We start from the raw sequence: 20,025 nt of genomic DNA on the forward strand, positions 1-20,025 counted from the left end.
GGGGAATAGGCCCTTCCAGCCCTTTGAGCCATGCCACCCAGCAATCCTCTGATTTAATCCTAGCCTAATCATAGGTCAATTTACAATGACCAATTAACCTACCACTGCCTTTGGACTGTAGGAGAAAACCACAACATCTGGAGAAAACCAGTGTAGTCATGGGGAGAATATACAAAGTCTTTAGAGGAAGTGGAGGGAATTGAACCACGATTCGCTGGGACTGTAAAGCATTGTGCTAACTACTACAAATATGTCTTTTCAAGAAGTCATTAATCTTTGGAGTTTTACTGTCACGGCCAAAGTTGAAGCCAAAGCATTAAATATATTCAATATTTATTTTTGAACAACCGTTGAGGTTTATGGCGAAAATTGGTCAGGAAGTGGAGCTGAACCCAAATGTAGACCAGCCATAACTTTACAGAATGATGGAGCAGGTTTGAGGGGCCGCTTGATCTATCCCTGTCTGAAATATTCTTTTATTTTCTCTTAGGTTATAACATTTTATTCCTAGTTAGAGAGCAACATCCATTTACAGTACATCTCCCATTTACAATAACTAAGGATATGTTGCGGATTCTATAGAAAAATGCTTGCCAGAAATATTTTCACAGAAAAATTGTTCAGCTCATTTTTTTTTCAAGAGAAAAGTAAGTCCTATCCACATTGCTGTTAAACAATCGTGCAAGCCTTTATGTCCCATTTCCAATCACCTTCTGTCTGTTTCATTGATTCCCACTATAAATGAGAGCAATATAATGCTTTGTTACTTTGAAGTGGAGAAGTTCAATTTTATTCACTGGCATTTGACCTACCCAAGAGCCAGACTTCCTCAATACCACCAGTCAGCTGTGTGGGAGTCTAGTATACCAGAGGCCTGAAATATTAACTTGTTTTCTCTCTCTCTAGCTAACCTACTGAGCATCCCCAGTATTTCTTTTTTTGTTTCAGATTTCCAGCAGCTGCAGTATTTTGGTTTTCTCTAACAAGCAGCCAAAACATCAACATGTCTGCAAACATGATAAACATCTTCCTGTATTATTACTTCCCACACTGCCTTTCAAGTTTTAAACCAAGAGACAGTGCACCTTTGTTCGAAAAGTCCAACTAATAGGTCAAGTGCATTGACATCTGATTAAAATTTTACGGGATGAGGTACTTACCAAGACTGAAGAGCACCAGGAACTTGAGGCACACAAACTCTCGCTGGTCGAGCTGTAATGAACGAAGTTTCACCACAAGCTCCTGAGCATGACTCATGAGATTATTGAGAGTGCTCCCGGCCTGTGAGGCAATCACTGAGAAATCCACCTGGAGAACAGAAAACAAATTGATCATTAAAATTTATAATTTATTATGGCAATTTTATTCCAACGAATAATTTTTATATTCCCTGCTTCAACTTAAGATGTGATCACATCGATAATAAAATGCGGTTTAACTTCTAAGCCAGGAGATAAGTGCTTGCTTGTGAGCTTTGTGGTTTAACAATGGAAAACAGATTAATAAAGGATACAGACCAAAGCCAACCCATCTAATGTGATGGTTTCCCACAACCCTTATTTAATCCAAGCAATCAACAGCAAATATGCAGCAAAGCAGAAGCTCACTAGAAAATGGTGTTTGCTAAAAAATTCTGAAGTATCCTCTAATTTATTCTTGATTTAGGCCTTTGATCCAAAAACTGTGAAGTATTTAGTAATGTTCAGGTAGATGACGACTCAAAGTGCATAGTGAGATGGCATCACGTGGAACCTACCTAGGGGCTTCCTTAACTCCCTAAGCTGTGCTGTAGGTCCTTACAGACTTGTCCGCTTGCCAGCAGCTCTTTCAGGTGCACTTAATATTTGCAGCAGTAGCAAATTTGTCTGTGAGGCAAGTCCATATCTGCCACTCACTCAGAGCCGACTATATTAAATTTTTATATTTATTGACAATTCATTACCATAATTGACTGCAGTATGTTCAGTGGTGAATGGAACATTGCTGCCTCTTAAGCAAGTGAGCCAGTCCCTGGAGCAGGATTTGCAATTAAAAACAAGGCAGACTGGAATTTTTTATTGAGTAAATATGATGAGTAGAATCTTTAGTTTTAACTGCAAGCCTGGAGAATTTTCGATGGTTCCAGCTCTTTTTCCTACAATGGATCAGTATAAATAATTATGTCAGTGAAACTGTCACCCAAAGGCGTCAATCAAATTATATCAATTTAATTGTGCTGAAAAGTATGTTAATGATGCTACATGAGTGCTTCAGGCAGAGTGGGCTTAGTGTTAGAATCAGTTACAAGTAATTGAATGTGACCTCCTGTGGCGTCACTCATTCTTAACCAGGTTTACAATGTGGCTGTATTAAATCTGAGCCAACGTAACAAGGATGCTCACTATCCATGTTTGGTAACAACTCAAGAACTGTAATTGTACCTGTAGGTTCCTTCATTCAATGGCTTAAGGAACACTCGCAGAAACAATAATCTTAGTCACAGTTAAATATATATATATAGTTAAGGTTTGTCTTGAAATTTATACCATATGGAGTGATTGAAATGAAAATCATACATAATTAGAGGAATTTAAAGATATATAGAATGGAATGGATAATGTTAAGACAGGAGCTAGCTCACGTGTAGTGTAACTGTTAGAAATATGTCCAGTACAGTACAGTACAGTACAGGGGAAGACAATTCAGCTCATTTAATCTGCACTAGGTCTTTAATGGAGCAATCCAGTCAGGCACTCTCTCTATGTACAGTATATATTTGCCACTTATTATCTTTCAAGTACCCATATTTATCGAACTGTGTTAGGCAAAGTGCTGTAAATTGGATTTACTCAGTGTTAGTTTTCTTGATTGGGATAGAAGTGCAAAACACCTCTATTGTACCATATAAATAATGATTACACATTGTGATACTATAATAGAAGTATGGAAATTGGTGCCATAAAATTCACTCCACTCAACAGACATAGCCAGTATAAAATATACAGACAAAGGGTCCCCAGATACTCTTATGGAGTGGTGGTGGGGGCACAGAAGCAAAAGAAATGATTCCAAATCCCCTTTCACTGCTGGCTGTGACCTAAGATTATTTCTCCTGCTTATCCTCTTCCTAGTTTCTACATGGCCCAGAGACGTCTAAAAGATGTTAAAGAATAAACATACTTGGAATGTGAGAGGAGAAAAAATAATTCAATAAAAATTAAATATAAAATATGCCAGATAGTGTTCTTGTTATTAAGCACAACATTTTAGTCTATCGGTGAAAAGCAGTTTCCTTCCAAATCAGTGTTGATGAGCTATTTTTATATCCATGAATAATTTTAATAAAAAACATAAAAGAATTCAGATCTTTTGTATCTAGAGTCTTGAAGAGAGAGATGTGCAGGTTGGAGGGTAGTTGTGATCTCTGGCAATTGTGTGAAGAGAGGATGTTGTAATTAACCCCATTGTGTTCTTGGGGTATTCAACTATGGAGGCATTTGGACCTGTTCTCACTGAACACACTCACTCTCTCTCTCTCTCTCTCTCTCTCTCTCTCTCTCTCTCTCTCTCTCTCTCTCTCTCTCTCTCTCTCTCTCACTCTCTCTCTCTCTCTCTCTCTCTCTCTCTCTCTCTCTCTCTCTCTCTCTCTCTCTCTCTCTCTCTCTCTCTCTCTCTCTCTCTCCCCCTCTCTCTCTCTCTCTCTCTCTCTCTCTCTCCCCCTCTCCCTCTCTCTCACACTCAGTGGGAATCAAGACTGGTTTCACCAACCAACCTTGGTCTCCAGCTGCTGAGGCTAAATACAACATTTGTTTTCTTGCTCTAGCTTGGATCAGAATGATTAATACAGGCCCAGATATTGCAAGTAAACTCTACACAATCTTAATGCACATGCCATTGCATTCACTCTTGAACCGAACAGATCAATGGGATACTGTGGAAATATGGTCTTTCATGATTCCAGCTTATATTCAACATGAAATTCAATTACTATTTCAAAAATACAAATTACAGTAAATGTAAAAAATAATGTACTCAGCTTCTTTTATCCCTTAGCGTCAAAGTGTTCTGTATTCAGGGAGCTCCTGTTCTCTCCACCCATGAAAGATCATTAAACGTCTAATACGCTTTATAAGAGAATGGGTCTGACGGATGGCACTGTGAGCAGAGTCGCTGTCTCACAGTGTGCAAGTCTAGGTTCAATTATGACCTCAAATGCTTCTTGTATAGAGTTTGCACTTTATCTCTGTGGCCGCATAGGTTATTTTCGAGTGCTCCAGTTTCCTCCCACATCCCAAAGCTATGCATGTTGGGAGGTAATTTGGCCACAATGAGCAGCCCCATTATGTAAGTAAGTTGTAGAATCTTTGGGGAGAGCAAAAAATAAAGGGATTAGTGAAAGACAAATATTGATGGTGGTTGACTACTGTGGTGGACTTGGTGCAAGGGGGCTGTTTCTGTGCTGTATCTCTCTGTGACTCCAACTGTAGCGAGGTGATCACACTTGTCACAAGGCAAGTACAAACTTATTTTCTCCAGATCAGCCAATGTTGACTTGAAAGATATAAATGCTGATAAGGATTCAAATCTAAAGCTTTGACAGGCTGCTAAGTCATATCACCAGATCTTGAACAGGGTTGACACCAAACTGTCAATCCTGTTCACGATTTAATAATTTCTAATATTTTTAATTTAAAGTTGTTTAATTAAAATACAAGTTCATTTACATACAGTATATTATTTACCCTCTCCCTTGAAAGCATTTCACTTTAACAGGCCTGTTGTCCAAGCACTAGGTCTAAACGCTTGTCAGCTCTGCATTCCAACACCAAACTCAAAGCGGAGTACAAGGTTGATTATAAGGACTGGACATCATCAACAAAGAGCAGCCTTCCAAACCTGGAGGTTTGGGATTTGCAAGTTTGTGAACTTACTGTTAGTCCTGTTGAGAAATATCAGAAAAGTGGTGTGAAACATTCATTTCACAACTAGATTTCCAGCAGTCTTCATAGTAAGTCTATTTAAATTACATATTCAGACCTATTCAGCATGTCCAGTGTTGTTTGGGCGTACAATGTACAATCAGATGTTGCATTAACATCAATTGGAATTACTTGGAACAATAGCAAAGGGAGAGTAATGTTATACGAACAAGTGCTTCCTAATAATCTAACTTTGTCGGGAGATGCTTGTTGAAGCCTGTCATTTTAATAGGGTGTAAAATAATGGAAGATAATGAACTGTTTGGCATCGAGCTTTTCCCCAATGACTGAGGAATACCAGATGTTCATTAATCAAAGTATGCAAATACCACAGAAGTGCAACACTTGTAATCTGGCAGTCGAGAAAGCAGTTGCAGCTCCCCAGCATCAATGTAAATTGAGTACTAATGTTTGGCAGAGGGAGGCTTACTCAGGGAAAACTATGGCAAGAGTAGCAAATTGGTACTATCTCAAAGGATCCTTTCGTTGTAAAGAAAATAGACTGGGGCTACTTTAAATCTGCACAAACTCTGCTTACCTGCCATACACATAGCAGCAAAGGGTGTGCAGGGATGAATTTATACACGGCATGTTTGGTGTACATTCATCAGTCAGCCAGGCTTTTCACATCAAATTAAAAAAGCTCTTATGCAGAAGGTTAATTAGCTATTTGATCCAAAGTATTGATTTTGAGAAGAAAGTACTTAGCAGAAGGAAGGGAAATTTTTGAATTCACAATTTTGAAGAATCACTGGGAAGATCGAGAAAGTTGAGCAAGATATTTATTTAAATACTTAGTCACCAGTCAAATCACATTTGAAATGTTGTAATAATATGATGCCCAATCGGAACAGATGTACAATGAGATGGAAGAGGTATGAAGTGTTTCTCTTTTCTGTGAGCAGCAGTTTCTCTTATCTACAGGAGAAAGAATGGGGACATAATCTTGAGTGTTTCCAAGATGAATGGTCACGTTAACATTAGAAATGAAGCTCCGTGGTACAATGTATCCCCAGACTAGAACCACTGCTGTCAAATCAGATGCTACAATGGAATCTTGAAAATGTTTTGTTTTCGAGTAATGATGGTAGTCCCTTAAGTTATCAAGTTTACTAAACCAAGTTACTAAGTTTACTGGTCCTTTAGCAGAGATGTTCTTTGTGGACAAAGGCCTGTACTATATGCCTAGACCTATTTGTCTAAAGGCCTATCATAATTGCCTCAGTCTCACCTGCATATCTAATCAAGACTAATATCGATTATTTATTTGTAGTCGTTCCATCAATGATGGCACAAAAAAAGTTATGTATCGCTTTTCCCTGCTGTCATAGCAGGTATCAGTGGAACTCAAGTGTGGGCAAAATGGTTAAATACTTCATTCAGCAGTGAGTTGATTTACTTTGCCAAGCAATATCTCAAAATATTTTCTTAAAGAAAGAATTGAATCTGCCTGTTGCATGGTGAATCAAAAACTTCCCTAATTGCTCAATCTCTGTTATCTCATTGATGTATAAAATAAAGATTTGCAAACATGTAAACTGATTAAATGACACTGTGGCTTTGTGCTCAGGCAGGAAAACTTCTCAAGACATATCAACTTAAATTTAAAGCTGTGTTGACTTATTTATTAGAATTAAAAAAAAACTTAATATATATGAAAACAGCGATCTTAAGCTATAGTGCTGCAATACCTTACAGAGAAGCATCAAAGCTTTTAAAATCCCTCAGGCTCTTGTGAATAAGCATCAAAGCATTAGGCCTTAATTATAAATAGCCTGCTGTTATGATACCAATCAAAACACTAATAACATTCTGCAGCAGACAATGCAACAAGACAAAAATTGTTATTCCTTTTATTTAGCCTTTGGCTGCTTTTCTAATGTCACACACAATATATCAAACCTAGCATTATGTGCAGACTAGCTAACAAACAAAAGCCTGTGGTAGAAATTGTGCTGGTGATGCAGAAAACTTCCTCAAGAACTATTGATTAAGTAAGAAAAGAACATGCCTGTCACGGCCAGTAATTTAAACTGCAGCTTTCTTTAATTACCTTAAAGAGTGGTATGAGAGTGTCACATTTTTATAGCTGTATTTTTTGTAATGCTCTGGAAACACAGAAGTGACTTGTAGGTTTTTGATCTCTAGGGGTAAGATCTTATCAAGGACAATGACTTGAAGGCTGTACAGTTCATTAGCACACGTGGCAGCACTATAGAACAGTGCTTGTATCTTTATGTTTATATTATATGAAATGTCACATTCCATCTCAATTGTATGACTACACAAATCACACAATATGAAGCTCTACTCCAAACACTCTGATTAGTGACTCCTCAGGGCTGAAGGCCTGATGCATGCAATAGTACCTCAGCTATGAGTGATCATTGTAGGAGGAAGAAAGATTTTTATCAGACAGGTGGAGTTAGGAAACTCATGTTTAATAACTAATAATTCACATTTGCCACTCTTCAAATAATGAAGCAAACAGAACGGTACAGCCAGATCTCCACAACGTTCAGAAAGATGTAGTTGATAAGAGGCAGTAACATTTCTGACAAATAAAAGACTGGCCAAGGCCATCTACAATGAGAGAAGTTCTCCCCACCTACCTTTAACATTGTACTGAATGACCACTGCTAAATACCGCATGCTCAATATGCTGGGCTACACCATTCGCCAAAAACTTGGCCCGATGAATCACAGAATCACTACAAAAGATTGAATATTCAATTTCAAGTGACTCACAATCCCTCAAACTCTCCAAAACTTTTTCCATCATCTATTGCAGTCAGCAGGAGGATAGAATACCCTGCATCTGCCCGGATGAGAGCAGCTCCAACCAAGTCTGGAAGCACAATGTCCTGGTTAAAGCTGCCCAAAACATTTGTTTACTCCATGCATGTCCTTGCTAACACCGGGTCCTCACATGAAGACTCCTTTGCATCACTCTTACCCTTTCTTATCTCTGGAACTTCTGACAACTCTGCATTCCATACTGAGTTTCCTTCATTCCCTCTCTGGCATCTTTCATGAACCACTGTTAGCTTGTAGTCGCTCTTCATTTGCCCAGGCTTCATGTTCTCCGCTTCCTTCACAAAACCCTTACTGTTATGTTTTGTAACTCCAGAAGCTTATCAAAAGAAAAACACAGGAACCCGAAGAACATATTTGCTTACTTTGTCTTACTTTAGTATGGCCCACATGTATGATATAATGACATATGACATTCGTGAACTTCGTACATATAACCAATAATGAATTATGTAACCAAAGGATGCTTAATCAAACAATATATTTATAACCTTACTCAAATATTACTGAAATATTAAATTCACTACATTTACACCACCTCTTTCAACAAAGTCAGCATCCTCCTTCGGGCAATTCCTCCGAATGAGGTGGCATAAAGTACCTCTCGACACTTTTCTGCTCTGAGGGTGCAACACACGTCAAAGCTAAACAGAAAGAAATGCTACAGAGCTTTGATTTTAGGTGTCTGCGCAATTAATAAATTGTAGGTTGATAATACTGTATGTCATATTGCTATTTTGTTTTAGATCTAATGTCATTTTTGTTGATACCCCAGCAGCTAGAGTTCTGCCAGTAATGGTATTATTGAAGTTTGTTGTGCAAGTGATGTCACACTGCAAGGTCTATAATGTACAGATCGGAAACTAAATTAAATTTGAATACAAGTCTAAAACAGTAACTCAGCTGAAGGAGTGAGAAAGAGCCAGACTTCTGAAAAGAAGCAACAACATAAAACACAAATTGGTTTTGGATGGATAATGTTTTTATAGAGCGCATTCTTTAAGTACAATATTAGCTATTCCATGCTAAGTTAATACAGGAAAATCATTCCACATTTAAAACTCCTTAACTGTTCACTCAACCTAAAACAGTGTCCCAGATATATCCCAGGCTTAATCTGTTAGGGAGGTTGTCACCTCAGGATCACAGAAGAACCCAGGTCAGTGATGAACACTACTAGCTCTCCATACTCTGCGGGTAATAAAACTCACCTTACAACAAACACAAAGTACACTGCAGATGCTGTGGTCAAATCAACACGTACAAAAAAGCTGGATGAACTCAGCAGGTCGGGCAGCACGTTGACTGCTCCTTTCAACGGATGTTACCTTACAACAACCCTTTCAGTGTCAGTCCAAGTCTGGAACCACTGTAAGGAATCCCTCATCGTGAGATGCAAAAGCCGCACCCACTAAGTATCTTGTTAGTTGATCTAAGCCAGTTGTTCCCAAACTGTTGTGGGTTACTGCCTCCTTGTCTCCCAGACACCATCCCCTGCACCCCACTTTCTCTCCCCAGCCATTACGTAAAAAACTATAAAGAATGTTGATTTACGATGCACAGTGAAAGAAATTAGGAACTGTAAATTCAAAACCGTGATAAATAATTGCAAAAAAATTCAAATCTATTTAAAGCCACAAATAAAATTATTTATTTATTTAACTGCAGTAAAATAATTTTCACCAACAATTTTAGTGTGTACATTAATCATCCAACTGTTCACAGATTCATTGCTTTTTCACCTTTCAATGAGATGGATGGGCTTGGCACAGTGATATCAGCTTCCTGACATCAGGCTGAATAGTATTCGGAAGGAATCTCAGATCCCGATCCTCACTTTTGATAATTTGCAGACTGTTTTGTTGCTTTGAAAGAATTTGGATGACTGTATTGAAACCACGTTCCACTAAGTATGATGTTGGAAAGGCAATAAAGAACTTTATCTACAGTACATGATAGCATTCTGAGATTTCTTTCTGCAACCATAAGTCTTGGTATGAATTTTCTAAACCTTGGCTTCAGCTCAAAGTCATTTTGTAGCAAGATAAGTTCATCCTCCATCTTTCCTATTAATGCCTCATCACATGTTCAGGAATGGGTTTATTACCCAGTCCGGAATTTGGATAGAGAGAAGATCCTGAGATCTCTCTGACATGTCTTTATGCAGCTCACCCAGGTGAACACAGCTTACTTGAATATCATCATCTGGTATTCTTTCTTTCTCTTTCAACTCAGAGAAGCTCAGAAATTGGAAAAGGTCATGACAGCCAATGAAGCACTTAAATGGGATTAACTTCTATGGAGTCAATTAATTTGACTTTGATAAGATCCACATCATTTCCTTGCAACTGAAGATTGATTTAATTAAACTGTGAGTAATTCTGTCAAATAAGCAATGCCATGCCTAATATTCTTGAGTTGATTACTGAATGAAGCATTTGAGTCTTCAAAGAATTTTATCACCGTTTAAAAATGCACAGAAAAGCATCAAGGGCAGTTTCCCTTTGAACCTGTGTGTAAACCAGAAAGCATTCAAACTGTTCATTGATATGTTGGCTCATCTAACTGCAGAGCAACTTCTGATGTCCTATGTATGTTGCACAAAGGGTCTTCTACATTCTCAGACATTTCATCTATTCAACTTTGAAAAGAGTTGTCACTGAGCAGAATCACTTTAATTATTTGGTCTGGTAACTTGCAAAAAAACATACTCAGAACCTCCCTTACTGCTGGCAGAATCAGTTCTTCTCCAATTGAATGGGGCTTTCCAGATTTACCAATGAGCAATGAAGTGTTGTTTGAAGCACGCAAACTATTACTGTTTTGTTGTGAGGTGCTGTCAAACATCATTTGAAATGTTTTCCATTTCTGATGGTTTTTACAAAGTGACTGAAATAAGCCAAACTCTTGTTTGCTTTATTAGAATGTATTCTCTTTAAATGTTCAAGCACCTGGACAGTTTCATTGCCTCATTTGAAAAAAAAAACTGTTTCACGCAACAGACACAAAGGCTGCTGTTGGTTGCTTGGTGACGGTATAAATCCATATTTTTAGTTACTCCACACTACACTTCTGTTTTGTTTGGTCTGCTTTCACCATTTTCGTTGTGGATTAGTGACCATGATCAATTTCCTATTTCAAGTCCAAACTTGAAATATGCTGTGATCAATAAAGGGGAAAATTATGACATCATCACAATCAGCTAAAACCTAACTCTGTCTGAAGGTACGTAAAGTGGGGCCGCAATATCTCAGTTGTGCCATAAGCTAGAGAAGGGTGGTCAAGACCATTCGAAGGGGCAGATTCTGAACTATGCCCCATTGAATGCCATACCCTAATTCACAGGAAATGAGTCACTGCCTGATTCGAGTAGAGGAATTTTACTAGCTAATATTGTACTATGCAGTGAATGGTTATAATGTGCCGGCTGTGCTGGACCAGGAAATAACACATTCTCTTCAGTCCAGATTTCTCATAATATGACAAATATAGAGGTATCATTTTGCTTTTCAGAAACTATAATGTGCTTCAAGCAAATTTTAAGAGAACAAACAGTAAGTCAGCAAGTGATGAGGTGACCATTTGATCATTGTAATCAATTATGAGACACTGAGAATCAAATGCTTGTGATTTGTAGTTAATTTCTTAAATTAAGTCTGTAATTCTTCAACTTCTGCTCTAGCTACCGAGTGCCATACATCACCACCCCCTTTATTTATATTGCTGCCTTAGAAACTCCCGCTTTGGGAATCTCTAATTTAAGCCATGCACTTAATCTGGCCATGATTGCAGGAGGAGTAGGAGGGATGGCATGTGGGAGAAATTAGGCAAACATGTATAAGACAGAGGAGAGAGAGAGGGAGAGAGGAAAGGGAGAGAGAGAAAAATATAAATGAAGAAAAAGGAAATAAATCATAAGACTGACTAAAGTGGAGCTCATGTCAGGATGTGGGAATTTTTCTGAATATACTGTTATCACTGGAGTTAGGCAGCTTTAGTTTTGTTCCCCAAGAATCAAAACTCACCTCTGAAGCCTTGCTGTAGTAGATGGCAGTCAATCGTCTGAATTAGATTTAGTTTTGGATATATTTTGTTCTTTTAAGTTATTATATTGCACAGAAACTTTATTGTGCTGTTTGATGGCAATTAATTGTAATGCCCTGGTTAGGATTTCTACTCCTATGCTGTACATACTTCACTTTAGCAGTTTAGCAATATGAACCCTGCTGAGACGGTTACATTTGTAGGGGCCATCGTCCAGGGATTGTGGATGCAGTGCGACTCCTGTTTTATGATTGATTAAGTGGTTTGTGTATTTAAGCCAGTGGTTAGGCTTGTGTCAGGGAAGGTGATTAAGGTACTTTATTATGGATACCACAGAAATAAAGGTTTGGTGTGATTTGAAGTGGTTATCCATAAATTATGCTTGTGACCTGAACAGGATGGATGTCTGAATTCCTGATGAACTGCTACTGAGAGTGCTGAGTTCTTAAAAGTGTTGGGATAAGTTAAGCTAATTGAACACTATTTTGACCAATCAGACTAGCAGTGATGTAACTGAAGTTGCATAGCCTGATAGGTTAGGTGACCTTGGAGAGGCAGGGGCATGGGCAGTCTATATTTTTAGAGAAGTAGGGCATGTAGCTGAGGGTGAAGATTTTGAAGACAAGTTGTTCGCGCTTCTGTGAAGTGAGGGGAAGGAGTTTCCTGTTGTGAAAGGTCTAATGTGTCCTTCAGCAGTTGACAGAAATTCGGAGCTAGTTTTGCCTATTAATCACTGGTTGATAAATGCCAAAGTTATCATAGGCTGAGAGATTTAATTTTGGATTATTAATTAAAATAATTTAATTTAATATTTTTCTTTGAAGCTTTGCTGTAGTAGTTAGCAGTCAACAATCTTGAATTAGATTTAATTTTGGATATTTTCTGTTCTTTGAAGTAAATATACTGCACAGAAACTTTATAGTGCTATTTGCTGGCAATTGATACATTTTGATAAGTCAATTCTGTGTGTTTTTTACTTTATAAATTATATTTATCTCTCTATAACACAAAATAAATCACTTTCTTTATTCATAAATGCTAAAATACTTGAGCGAAAGGTATAACATTCATAGACAATGGCAAGATTTTGCGACAGACAAGATTACAGGAGGAATGCTGGACACCCAAAAGGTATGTGAGCAATGTCATCAGAGGCAATCTCAAAACGACATGAAACAAGAATTGGCAATAATGATACCCTTCCTGTTTTAATGAAGAAAGGTCTGTATTATAGTGCCTTTCACAGTCTTACATTTTCCCAAAATGCTTGTCTTACATTATCATACTGTAATGGTGAAGCTAATCTTCCACAAATAACAAATTGATAATGATTAGAATTTTTTTGTGCTCCTGGATGATGGCTAAATGTGTTCCAGAGCACAGAAAATAACATTAATTTGAAATGGTGCCATGGGATCTTTAAAATCCACCCAAGAGAGCAGATGATCCTTGTTTAATGAACCAAGTGATGCTAACTTGGACAGAGCAACACTCAGTCTGTAGAAAAGGCTTCACTGCTTAAGTACCCAGAGTAAGACCAGAACCCACACACTTCTCCCCCAAAATTATTAACAGTTTCGGGTTGATTTATAGAGGATACATAAAGATGAAACATTTACCGGTAGCCTTTTCAAAGCATTCTGAGGTATAAATTCTGATGTAGCATAAAACATGCTATGGGGTAAATGTATGTGTATTTTGTAGAAGTTGTTATCAGAATTCTAGAATACACTGGAGGCTGGCTATTGACTATGTTGTTGGCCCACCATTGTAATTCCCTTGGTTAGCTCAAGGTACAGGTACTACAGAGCAAGTGATGGATACAGTATCCTTCACAGGTTAGGTTGTCGATGGTTGTGTTGTTGATTAGGTAAATGGTTATAGAGGATCAGGAAATTTGGTTACTGCACTGGCAGATGGTGATAACTGGGCTAATCAATGGGATCGTGAAAAGGATTACGGTGGGCATAATTGGTGACCGGAAGGATTCGAACTGAAAGAGATAAAAGCCAAGTATGTGATTTACTGAGTTCCTGGTCTGGTGCTGGGTTATGAAAACCTGATCTTTTGACACTTTTGAGACATTGTTGAGTTCCAGGATGACTTGACTTAATTTCCTCTTCAATTTCTAAAAAAGAGCTTTGAACAAGTGATGATCTATAACCGTTGCCTATATTGCATTGATTGCCCTGAGAGGATGGAAGCCATTTAAAGAACTACGCTGCTAGATAACCAGGTAGCCAGTAACCTCAGAAGACAGCAGAGAATCATTCTCAATGGGACTACTGTCACATATAGATTAGATTTCACTAGAATACATTATTGAATCGGTTAGTGTTTTATAACAATCCACCAATTTTTGTCAGATGTTGTTTACTGGCAGTGGTTTACTTTGTTCTCTGTCTTTTTTAAATGGAATTAGAATTCCCATGGATGGGGCTATTAAGCCAACTTTTAGATTACTAATGCTGTTACATGAATACTGGGCTACTGCTCTATTCCCAACTATGAGATTGGCAAAATTAAATAGTTTTGATATCAACAACAAACTCTGTTTGCACAATGATGAATATTACTCTGCTGGAAGGTATTGATTTCAGTTTTCTTTCCACTAAAACAAATATTGGCAGTATGTCATGTTTGGAAGAAAGCAAAATTGAATCACTGTACATTCCAATCGACTTTAAAGTCAAATATTTTAAAGAGGTCAGAGAAAGGTAAATGGACCACAAAATCCTTTGCAGTCCCCTCAGTATGTTGCAGTGTTGCATTCTGCACTCACCTGTTGCCCGGTAACAAGGAGGATTGCGCCTTCTTTCCAATGTGCCACTTGCCTGTAAATGTGATCCAAGATTAAAAGCTCACTCCAGCAGTTCTGAAGTAGTTTCATTTGGTCGTCAACCTGCCAAACACAAAAAAATACATTTGGTCTGTGCTCAATTCCCTAGAATTTACTGCTTTGATAGATAAGTGCAAACAGCAGCTGCAAGCCACCAGTTTGCATCAGCAATGAAATGACACACATGCAGGCACAATAATTCCAACACTATTTCATTGCATTAGACTGTACTTTAAAAGAAACACTAGAATAGAAACACATTGTAAACTAGATTGATGATAGAAGATTGAGGAAGGTAGGGCAGTAGACGTTGTCCATATGGACTTGGCAGGCTGATCCAGAGCTTAATGCATATGGGATCCAAGACAAACTAGCTAATGGGATCCAAAACTGGCTGGGTGGAGGAAGGCAGAGGAGAGCAGTGATGGAACAAACCTTTCCTGATTGCACGTTTGCAACGAGTGCTGTACCACAGGGATTAGTGTTGGGATCCATTTAGTATACTATATACTTAAACTATCTGGATGTGAATATGGGATGAATGATTAGCAACTATGTAAATGACATGAAAGTTGGCGGTGCGGTGCTGTGGAGAGTGAGAAAGTTTGTGCAAAGATATAGCGCGACAGATCAGGTGGAAAATTGGGCAGAGCACTGGCAGATCAAATTTAATTTTGGGAATTCAAATGGGAGTAGGGTAAATACAATAAATGGAAGGGAACTAATGAATGTTGAAAAACAAAAAGGCTTTGGGATTCAAGTCTACAGTTACCTGAAAACAGATTCACAGGTAGATAGGATGGTGATGGAGGTATATTCTGTAGTTGTCATTATAAGTCAGAGCACAGAATATAAAAGATGGGATGCTGCAACTTTGCATAATACTGGGTAGATCACACAGAATATTATGTGTGGCTTTCATCACTACATCACAAGAAGTACACGGTTGTGCTGGAGAGAATGCAAGATGTTGGCTCGATTGAAGAGGGAGAATTAGGGGGAGAATTGGATTTGCTGGTTTCGCTGCAGCAAAGGAGATTGAGGAGTGATTTGATATAAACCAAAATTAAGAGTTTTTTCTGTATGGCTGGTGTATCAAAAACATTGGAGCATTGGCTTCAGATGAGAGGTAGGGGAATTTGCGGGGAAAGGTTTTTATTGAAACAAAGAGTGTGGTTGATATCCAGAGGTCTCTGCCAGAGGAGATGGTGGACACAGATACAATCATTACCTTTAAGGGGCATTTAAATAGGCATGGCATGGAAGAATGGTACAGAAGTGAGACAGATCAGATGTCAACCTTGCTTTCAACATCATTAAGACCAAAGAACTGATTGTGGATTTCAGGAAGGGGAAGTTGAGGGAAAACACTCAAGTCCTCATCAAGGGATTAGGAGTGGAAAGGGTGAGCAGTTTCAAGTTCCTGGGTGTTCCTGGATCTCTGAAGATCTATCCTAGGCCCAACATATTGATGCAATTACAAAAAAAAACACAACTGTTGGATTTCATTAGGAGTGTGAGGAGACTTGATATGTCACCAAGGACCTGCAAATTTCTACATATATACCATGAAGAGCATTCAAATTGGTTGCATCACCATCTGGTATAGAGCGGCCACTGCACAGGATTGAAAAATGGTATGCAAAGTTGCCAACTCAGCCACCAGCTCTATCATAGACACCACTCTCCCCCGGATTGAGGAGATCTTCAAAAGGCAATGCCTCAAAAAGGCAGCATCTGTCATTAAGGACTCCTTTCACCCAGGACATGCCCTCTTCTCATTGCTGCCATCAAGGAGGAGATGTAGCAGCCTTAAGACACAGGCTCAATACTTCAGGAACAGCATATTCCCCTCCACCATCAGATTTCTAAATGGACATGTACACTACTTCACTATTTATTTTGCTTTTATTTATTTTAAATTTTATATGCTGTATATATACTTCTTATTGTAATTTATAGTTAATTTATTATGTATTGCAATGTACTGCTGCCACAAAACAACATATTTCATGTTACATGCCAGTGATATGAAACCTGACTCTGAAGAATAAATGCATAATGCAGTTAAATGAGATTAGCATATGTGAGCAAGATGGTTGGTATGAAAATGGTGGACTGAGGGCCTTTAACAGCTCTATAATTTCGATTATATATCCAGATGATCAATTTCTTAAAACACAAAAGCGATTTTAAATTGTGATAACATACCATCAAATATATCGGGGATATTTTAATAAGTGTGCAGTCCTCAAGTTATATTTTAGTGGGGAATATTAATAACTGAATTATGTAACTAGTAACACCTGACAGATGATCAATAAATAGTTATCTGAAATCTACACATAGTCTGGGCTTAGAATATTTTGCTGTAACTTTGTAAGTACACTATGCAAATGAATTTTATCTAAAATGTTTGTTCTTCAGTTACAAGACTTCAGAAATTTATTTTGATCTTCTGTACCCAAAACATCAAAATCCTTAAAATCTGGAAATTCAGTGAGTGACATCCAACTGTAAAGCTGCTTGGGTAAAATTTATTTGCATTTCCATAAAGGAGAAGGTCATAATTTGAAAGGCAAGGCCTGCTTCTGTGGTATTCAAAACACCAGCCTTGCCTGATGTGTGGGTCAAGGGAGTTGAAGGCTTCATTTTCCTAAGTGGGAAGTCTTTGATGTTCAATCCACGTATTTCATCCAATGATGATGCCATTTGATGCAGAGCCCGACCTAGTCTTTGTTCCCCTTACTGATCACCTCCACACACCCTCATCCTGCAGGACAGAGTGAAGAGGACTCAGCCCAATACATTACAGGCACGTTCCTCCCCACCAATGGCAGGATCTGCAGGAGGCACTGCTTCAAAAAGGTGACATCTGTCATCAAAGATCCCTGCCATTCAGGCCATTCTATTTTTATGCCGCTAAAATTTGGCAAGAGATACAGGAGCCTGAAAGACCACACCACCAGATTCAGGAAGGAACGGCTATTTCCCTTTCAAATTTGGATTTAAATGAGTGACCCTTTATTTTTCCAAACAGAAACCTCGTAGTTTTATATTTTCTGCATGCGAAAAAAAGCTTTCCACTCTGACATGATCCGTCAGCATCTCGCTGATTACATCATGGAAAATAATCAGCATGTCACATGAGGGTGGCACTTTAGCACAATGGTTAACATAACGCTTTACAGTGCAAGTGATTGGGGTTCAATTCCTGCTGCAGTCTGTAAGAAATTTGTACATTCTCCTTGTGACCACATGGGTTTCGTCCGGGAGCTCTGGTTTCCTCCCACAGTCCAAAGACATATGGATTAGTAAGGGTTAGTAAGTTGTAGGCATGCATTGTTGGCACCGGCATGACAAAAATTGTGGGCTTTTCCCCGCAATCCTTCGACTGCGTTGATTGTTGACGTAAACAATACATTTCACTGTATGCTCTGATGTTTCAATGCACATGTGAGAAGAAAGCTAATCTTTAATCTTTAATATTCAATCTTTGAAATCAGACAATGGAGTTAATTATCTAAAATGTAAACAGCATTCAACACCATTACTTTAAGATTTTCTGAAAATCTGAGAAAAAATATACATTGAGCATTTCAATAGATTTAATTAATATTTCATCTCCAAATACTTTTATTTCCTTAGAACAGAAATTATACAGATTGTTTCAGATCCTGAGAACCTCAATAAGGCTAATCTGCTAAGACCTTCCAGGTCATATGATATCTTGCAAACTGTTCAGAAGTGCTTGAAAAAAATCTATGAATTCATTAGAAATATGTCACTAGTGCAATGATAATTTTAAGTATCTTCTATGATCATTTACAGGTTTGTCTCTGCTTCTCTGTACTTGGACGAGCTGACAGATGAGGAAAACTGTTTTATGTACCACGTCACCTTTAACTTCAGTTGTTTGGCCATTTGTTATGTGGGTTTCATATCAAGTATTAGGAGCTACACACATTGTGCCAAATCCATCCACAGTCAATAACAGCAAATGTTCTGTCTATTCCCATCAGCATGCTGTACTTTGCCTCAGTAATTCATTCAAAATGGTGAATAAATCAGAGGCAAATCAGCATAGTGATATTACCAAACTGTGTTTATAACTACTAAGTAAGAACCAAATGTATCCAGATGATAGAAATACTTAATTATGATCATCAGGTTAGAAAATGCTTATTTCATTGGCCAACAGTCTGTTTGATTTCCCTTCAGTGAATCTTGCAAGCAGAGTTATTAGAGTCTGGCTGCATCCCAAATGTTAAAGAGTTTCTTGTCTGGTGCTGCAGACATGATCCTGTGAATACACAGCTTTATTGGCAGACTTTTCATTGTAAGGTATGTTTCATTGAGATTAATTGTGAATATAACTGACGTGAAGTTTAAATAAAATCTCTAGGACAGTCCAACTTAATTCTATGTATGAAAATTAGCTAGGTCTTTTAAATACTTCAGTTTGCTTTATATGCAATATTGAAAATTCAATTTCTCAGCTTGCTCATTGGTGAGGAATGGAAGTGCAGGAAGAGGATGGAGAGATTAGGAGTAATAAACCTAGGGAGAATTAGGCAGAAAAAGAAACCCCTAACTAAGTATTTACTTAGCTAAAACCTCAATTGGCATATGATCTGGAACAGTGTATTTAATAACTTCCAATAGACAGAAACTGTATGATGGACTCTGTACTGATAACTGGAGAAAGACCCTTCATTATCACATGGACCAGATGGGCTATACCCCTGGGTTCTAATAGAGGTAACTGAAGATATTGTGGAGGCATTAGTAATGATCTCTCAAGAATCTCTAGATTCTGTGGTGGTTCTGGAAGACTTGAAAATGGCAAATGTCACTCCACTCTTCAAGTAGGGAGAGAGGCAGAAGAAAAGAAACTGTAGGCTAGTTACTCTGACCTCAGTAGTTGAGAAGATGTTGGACTTGATTATTTAGGATGAAGTCTCAGGGTGCTTGGAGGCACAAGATGAAACAGGCCAAAGTCAGTGTAGTTTCCTCAAGGGAAAATCTTACCTGTTGAGATTCTTTGAAGCAGTAACAAACAGGAGAGACAATGGAGAATTAGTTGATGTTGTGTATTTGAATTTTCAGAAGGTCTTTGATAAGGTGCAACACGTGAGGCTGTTTAACAAGTTTTGAGCCCATGGAATTACAGGAAAGATACTAGTATGGATAAAGCTATGGCTGATTGGCAGGAGGCAAAGAATGGTTGGCTGCCGATGATGAGTGGTGTTCCACAGGGTCTGTGTTAGGACCAATTCTTTTTATGTTATATGTCAATGACTTGGATGATAGATTTGATGGCTTTATTGTAAAGTTTGCAAACAATATGAAGATAAGTGCAAAGGCAGG

At 38.2% G+C, this 20,025-nt stretch overlaps 1 protein-coding gene across 1 annotated transcript in view; it reads right to left on the bottom strand.

Annotated features, from left to right (window-relative positions):
* Positions 1-20,025, bottom strand: part of nr5a2 (nuclear receptor subfamily 5, group A, member 2) — a 183,414-nt gene that overhangs the window by 63,161 nt on the left and 100,228 nt on the right. Inside the window, exons 6-7 of the mRNA XM_059984676.1 lie at positions 14,599-14,718; positions 1,161-1,308 (exon numbers count right to left, since the gene is read on the bottom strand). Coding sequence (XP_059840659.1) covers positions 1,161-1,308; positions 14,599-14,718 — 268 coding nt within the window. The remainder of the gene's footprint in view (positions 1-1,160; positions 1,309-14,598; positions 14,719-20,025) is intronic.

Source organism: Hypanus sabinus, chromosome 11 (genome assembly GCF_030144855.1).
Source record: "Hypanus sabinus isolate sHypSab1 chromosome 11, sHypSab1.hap1, whole genome shotgun sequence".
Taxonomy (NCBI): domain Eukaryota; kingdom Metazoa; phylum Chordata; class Chondrichthyes; order Myliobatiformes; family Dasyatidae; genus Hypanus; species Hypanus sabinus.